Below are 6,160 nucleotides of genomic sequence, written 5' to 3' on the forward strand. Positions count from 1 at the left end.
GGCCTTGAACCGTGATCCTCAGCTCTCAGCCTCCTGAGTAGCTGGGATGACAGGCAGGAGCCACTGAGCCCGGCTTACTTTTTTTTTTTTTTTTTAGGTCTGGTCGTGGGGCCTGAACTCTGGGCCTGGGCGCTGTCCCTCAGCTCTTCAGCTCAAGGCCAGTGCTCTACCACTTGAGTCACAGCACCACTTCTGGCTTTTTCTGCTTATGTGGTGCTGAGGAATCGAACCCAGGGCCTCAAGCATGCAAGGCAAGGGCTCCACCACTAGAGCCCCCCCCCCTTCATGTCTCCATCCACAGGGAGTCTCACCACCAACTGTCCTGCCACACTCTCAGGCTTGGCTGGAATTACAGGCGTGCGCTACGGTGCTCAGCTCACCACCAGCCTCCCCCCTCCCCCTCCCCCTCCCCCCACCCCTCCTGACCTTCCTTTCTTCACTTCACCCCTCCTCCTCACCCCTGCCCGTACCTTCCCTTCCCGCCCCTCCTTGATCCGCACGGGCCCCTCCAGCAGCAGCTCTCTGATGTGTTGGGGGCCGACGCCCAGCATCGGGGACATCAGGTCCAGGGTGGAGAAGGGACGCAGGTTCTGAGGGGCACAGAGGAGAAAGGGGGTGTTGGGCCGAGAGTCCCCGCCGTCCCGCCTGTCAGCCCCCCCCGCAGCCCGGCATTCCCCCCCCCTCACCTTCTCCACCTCCTCGCTGGCCGGCTCCAGCACCTCGTAGCGGCCGATGCGCTGCGCGGCGGCCACCAGGCCCTCCTGCTCCTCCCTTTGCCGCACCTGCCTGTTGATGTGGCGCAGGAAGGACTCCACCACGCCGATCTGGGGCAGGGGCGACGGGAGCAGCTGCAGCTCCGGCTCTCGTTAGGGATGCCGCACCACCGGGCAACCCAGCCTACCCACCCATCCACCCACCCATCCATCATCCATCCATCCACCCATCCATCCATCCACCCATCCATCATCCATCCATCATCCATCCACCCACCCATCCATCCATCCATCCATCCATCCATCCATCCACCCATCCATCCATCCATCCATTCACCCATCCATCCTCTCATCTACCCTTCCATCCATTCACCCATCCAACCATCATCCATCCACCCATCCATCCATCCATCCATTCACCCATCCATCCATCCACCCACCCACCCATCCATCATCCATCCATCCACCCACCCATCCATCCACCCACCCATCCGTCCATCCATCCATCCATCCATCCACCCACCCATCCATCTATCCATCCATCCATCCATCCACCCATCCATCCATCCATCCATTCACCCATCCATCCTCTCATCTACCCTTCCATCCATTCACCCATCCAACCATCATCCATCCACCCATCCATCCATCCATCCATTCACCCATCCATCCATCCATCCACTTATCTACCCTTTCAACCATCCATCCACTCATCTACCCTTTCAGCCATCCATCCATTCATCCATCCATCCACCCACCCCTCATCCATCCACCCATCCATCCATCCATCTACCCACCCATCCAGCCAGCCAGCCATTCACCCATCTACCCACTCATCCACCCACCCATCCACCCACCTATCCATCCATCCTTCCACCCACTCATCCACCCATCCATCCATCCACTCATCCACCCATCCATCTATTCACCCACCCATCCACCCATCCATCCATCTACCTATCCACCTATCCATCCACTCATCCACCCATCTATCCATCCACTCATCTACCCTTCCATCCATCCATCCATCCACCCGTCATCATCCATCCATCCATCCACCTATTCACCACCCACCCATCACTCTAGAGTCTCGGAACCCCAGCTCTCTGAGTTACCATGGCGGTCAAGGCGTCGCGCACGCGGGGCTCGGGGCTCCTCTTGAGCACGGCGTGGAGCAGCAGCGGGTACTTGGTGATGCGCTGGTGGGGTTTGATGAGCAGGTCCTCCAGCATCTGCCTCCCGGAGCGTTTGTGCTTCTCACACCACTGTGGGCAGAAAGCGGCGGCCAGGGCCTCAGCCTCCGCCCGCTGCCTCCTCTCCCCCCGCGTCCCCTCGCCCCGCGCCTCCGCCCCTGCCTCAGTTTCCCCCACCTTCACGAAGGTGTGGAAGAGCAGGTTGGTGTCTTGCTGGGCGCGGGCGTAAGCCATGGCGTGTTTCACCTGCAGGCAGTAGCGGATGTAGGGGTGGAATCGCTGGCTGAACTGGAAAGGGGAGACCGAGGCAGAAGGGGGAGACCTCAGGGCGCCCCCCAGGGGTGCCAGTCTCCCGCCTCCCAGGAGGAGCCCAGATTCCCCCCCCAAAAAGACCCTCTGCTCTCCTCTGATCCGTGCAGTGTGTGAACTTAGCTCCGAGCCGGGCTTAGCTCTCCAGGATTAGTCACTCAGTTCTCGGGGCACAGGTTTCTTGGGGTGCCCCCCAAACCCTGCTCCGATGGGAACAGAAACCTGGGGATCCCAGGAGTTCGAGCCCCAGTATTGGCACAACAATGAAAAGGATGAACTTTCGGACCGGCTTGTTTGGGGATGGGCAAGCCACTAGGGGCAGGGTTTGGGGTGGCTGGGTGGCTGGTTTGGGGGGGCGCTGTCCACAGGCCTGCCTGGGGGTGTCTGTCCCCATGTGGAGGCCCCCTGAGGCCAGGCTGCTCCATCTCCTGCCCCCCACAGCCACGTTTTCTTGTTCCACCTCCATTTTCTCTAACTGGGTGGCATTGTGGGAGGAAGCGGAACTAACTCCAAGCCCAGTTGCTTTTGCTTGATGATGATGATGATGATGATGATGATGGTTTTTTTTGTATGTGTGCTGGTCCTGGGCCTTGAACTCAGGGCCTGGGCGCTGTCCCTGAGCTCTTCAGCTCAAGGTGGGCGCTCTACCACTTGAGCCACAGCGCCATTTCTGGTTTTCTAGTGGTTCATTGGAGATCAGAGTCTCATGGACTCTCCTGCCCAGGCTGGCCTTGAACTGCGATCCTCAGCTCTCAGCCTCCTGAGCAGCTGGGATGCCAGGCGGGAGCCACTGGGGCCCGGCTAAAAATCGAGACCTTTTCTATACTTGCCAGGATTGGTGGTGCACCTGTCACCCCCCCCCCCAGCCGTCAGGAGGCTCAGGAGGGAGGTTCGTGAGCTGGAGGCTGGATTGTTCTCCAAACAACAACAAGGCTGGCTCCCCGGCTTACCATCAGGAAGCCATTTTGCAGGCTCAAGGGGTCCAGGGGCTGGCCGGAAGTGCGAGTCTCCTCCAGAGAAGGTTCTAGAACCTCTTCCCAAAAGCTCCGGTGGGCTCGAATCAGACTGGGGACGTTGCCAAACAGGGTCTCCGCTGACACCTGGTAGAAAGAAGTCCCAGTAGAGTTGCAGGGTCAGGCTGGGGGGGGGGAGGGACCCTAAACTCGGGGGGCTCCCAGGAGGATGCAGGAGCCCCCTGCAGAATGTGACTGGTGTTGAGGGGGAGAGACTCTCTCTGGCAACCTCAGTGAGCCCCCGGAAGTTAGGGGGGTTGTGGAGGGGCGTGTTTGGAGAAATGGGGGTGTAGGGAGGGAAGGGGGCTTCCTGAGGGAGGCCCCCCCCTTTTTCTAAATCTCCACTCACCTCCATCAACAATCCCACTCGCTGCAAATTCAACAAACCGGCAGCCAGGAGCTAGAGGCAGGGAGGGAGGGAGAAAGGGGTTGAGCATCCCCTCGCATCATCTTGAACCCCCAGACTAGCCCTGTGGGGTTTACCCTCCATCCCCCCCTCCTCATCCCCCCCACTCCCATCTTGAGGATGGCTTGGAATGCTGGGCCTCCCTCCCCTAGCCACCCTGCCCTCTCTGGTCTGAGAGACTAAGGCATCAGGGGCCGGGGCGGGGCCGGGGCTCACGTCGGTCATGATCTTGAGCCTCCTCACGTAGATCACCTCGGTGGTCAGCAGCTCCCACAGCGCCTCCTGCTGATGGCGGCGCTCCTGGCTCATCTCCTGAGGGGACAGGCGCGCTCAGCGGGGGGCCAGGGCTGGGGCTCGAACTCGGGGCCTCCAACTCTGAACTGGCTGGCATTTTGTCTGTGCTCAAGGCTGGGGCTGTACCATTCCTTCTGGCCTTTTGCCGGTTCATCGGAGGTAGACATCTCAAGGGTTTGGGGGATCCTCAATCCTCAGATCTCAGCCTCCTGAGGAGCTGGGATTACAGGCGTGAGCCACCGTGCCCAGCTTAAGACAGACACTGCTTCCTTCCCTTCCCTCCCTCCCTCCCTTCCTATGATCCAACTGGGGCTTGAACTCAGGTCCTGTCCCTTTGCTTTCTCAAGTGCTGGCGCCACTTTTAAGTCGTTCATTAGAGATCAGAGTCTCACAGCCTTTCCTGCTGGGGCTGGCCTTGAACCGTGATCCTCAGCTCTCAGCCTCCTGAGTAGCTGGGATGACAGGCAGGAGCCACTGAGCCCGGCTTACTTTTTTTTTTTTTTTTTCAGGTCTGGTCGTGGGGCCTGAACTCTGGGCCTGGGCGCTGTCCCTCAGCTCTTCAGCTCAAGGCCAGTGCTCTACCACTTGAGCCACAGCGCCACTTCCAGCTTTTTGCTTATGTGGTGCCGAGGAATCGAACCCAGGGCCTCAGGCATGCAAGGCAAGCGCTCTACCACTGAGCCACCTGCCCAGCCCCCTGAGCCCGGCTTAGAACAGGCTCAAGGCAGTGACCTTTTACCCACAAGGCCCTTGGAGCCGGGCGAGCTTCCTCTGTGTGATCCAAGTCTCCCGGGTCAGTGACAGATCAGAGGCCCCCAACCAGATCAAAGTTTTCCCAGAGTGCTTTGCACGCCCGTCCTTGGGGCAGGAGCAGGGGGAGCGTGTGCATGCGCGCGTGCATACATGTGCGTGTGTGTGTGTGTGTGTGTGTGCGCACGCGCTGTCACACCACAGGGACACACGCCTGGCCCGGCTCACCTCGTGTCCGGGCACCAGCTCCCTCCAGGACTTCTCGATGGCCAGGCCGCTGTCCCCACCCTCTCCGATCTCCCAGAGCCGCCGGTCCTCGGGGGGCAGGCGGGGCATCCCGAACATGCTGAAGATGTGCAGCTTCGCTTCCAGCTCCTGGGCCTTCATGATTTCCTTCCCGAGCGAGGAGACCGCATGAGCGGGCTTGCATAGGCTGTGTGTGTGTGTGTGTGTGTGTGTGTGTGTGTGTGTGTGTGTGTGCGCGTGCATGCGTGCATGCACTGGTCTGGGCTGGCAGGTGGTGAGCAACCGTAAGAGCAGGGATATAAGGCGGGCATGGGTGGCTCCCGCCTGCCACCCCAGCCACTCAGGAGGCTGAGATCTGAGGATCACGGTTCAAAGCCAGCCTGGGCAGGAAAATCTGTGAGACTCTAATCTCCCATGAACCATTAAAAAGCCAGAGGTGGCGCTGTGGCTCAAGGGGTAGAGCGCCAAGCCTTGAGTGGAAAAGATGAGGGACAGCGCCCAGGCCCTGAGTTCAACCCAGCACTGACAGAACACACACACACACACACACACACACAGCTAAGGCTTTGCATAGTCTCAGGCAATTTTTCTTTTAGGTCAATCATGGGGCTTGAACTCGGGGCCTGGGCGCTGTCCCTCAGCTCTCCTGCTCAGGGCAGGCGCTCTACCACTTGAGCCACAGCGCCACGTCCAGTTTTCTGGTGGTTCACTGGAGATCAGAGTCTCACGGCCTCTCCTGCCCAGGCTGGCTTTGAACCGCGATCCTCCGATCTCAGCCTCCTGCGTGGCCGCAGGGGCTGGGCTGCGTCTGAGTTCTCTGGGAAGCACAGGGGCGGGAGGGGGGGTCCCCACCTTGAGCTTGGGGCTGTGAGGTGGGCCAGCCTTCAGGTAGCCTCCGTGCCTCCTCTCAGGCTCCGGTTCTCGAAACATCGCCTGGGCCTTGGCGAAGGCGCCATGGTACTGACCGCGGCCACTGAGGTCCTGCGGGGGCAGCGGGGAGGGGTCCACCCGAGGCCGGCCTCCGCGCCCGCGTTTCCCGGGAGATCAGAGTCTCGGGGCCTCTCCTGCCCCGGCTGGCCTCGAACCCCGATCCTCAGATCTCAGCCTCCCCAGGAGCCCGGGGCCTCCAGCGTTCTCCGACCAGCTGGGCTGGGCCGGCGTTACCCGGAGCGGGGAGGCCGGGCTGAGCCGCGGCCCGGGCGGACGGACAGGCAGACAGGCAGGCAGGCCCGCAGA

At 60.8% G+C, this 6,160-nt stretch overlaps 1 protein-coding gene across 1 annotated transcript in view; it reads right to left on the bottom strand.

Moving 5' to 3' along the window:
• Positions 1–6,160, bottom strand: part of Plekhg6 (pleckstrin homology domain containing, family G (with RhoGef domain) member 6) — a 15,657-nt gene that overhangs the window by 3,947 nt on the left and 5,550 nt on the right. Inside the window, exons 2-10 of the mRNA XM_013023595.1 lie at positions 5,777–5,905; positions 4,907–5,071; positions 3,851–3,946; positions 3,578–3,628; positions 3,166–3,315; positions 2,084–2,194; positions 1,829–1,978; positions 687–824; positions 471–590 (exon numbers count right to left, since the gene is read on the bottom strand). Of these exons, the coding sequence (XP_012879049.1) occupies positions 471–590; positions 687–824; positions 1,829–1,978; positions 2,084–2,194; positions 3,166–3,315; positions 3,578–3,628; positions 3,851–3,946; positions 4,907–5,071; positions 5,777–5,905 (1,110 nt within the window). The remainder of the gene's footprint in view (positions 1–470; positions 591–686; positions 825–1,828; positions 1,979–2,083; positions 2,195–3,165; positions 3,316–3,577; positions 3,629–3,850; positions 3,947–4,906; positions 5,072–5,776; positions 5,906–6,160) is intronic.

This window comes from Dipodomys ordii, unplaced genomic scaffold, assembly GCF_000151885.1.
Source record: "Dipodomys ordii isolate 6190 unplaced genomic scaffold, Dord_2.0 Scaffold69, whole genome shotgun sequence".
NCBI classification, from domain to species: Eukaryota; Metazoa; Chordata; class Mammalia; order Rodentia; family Heteromyidae; genus Dipodomys; species Dipodomys ordii.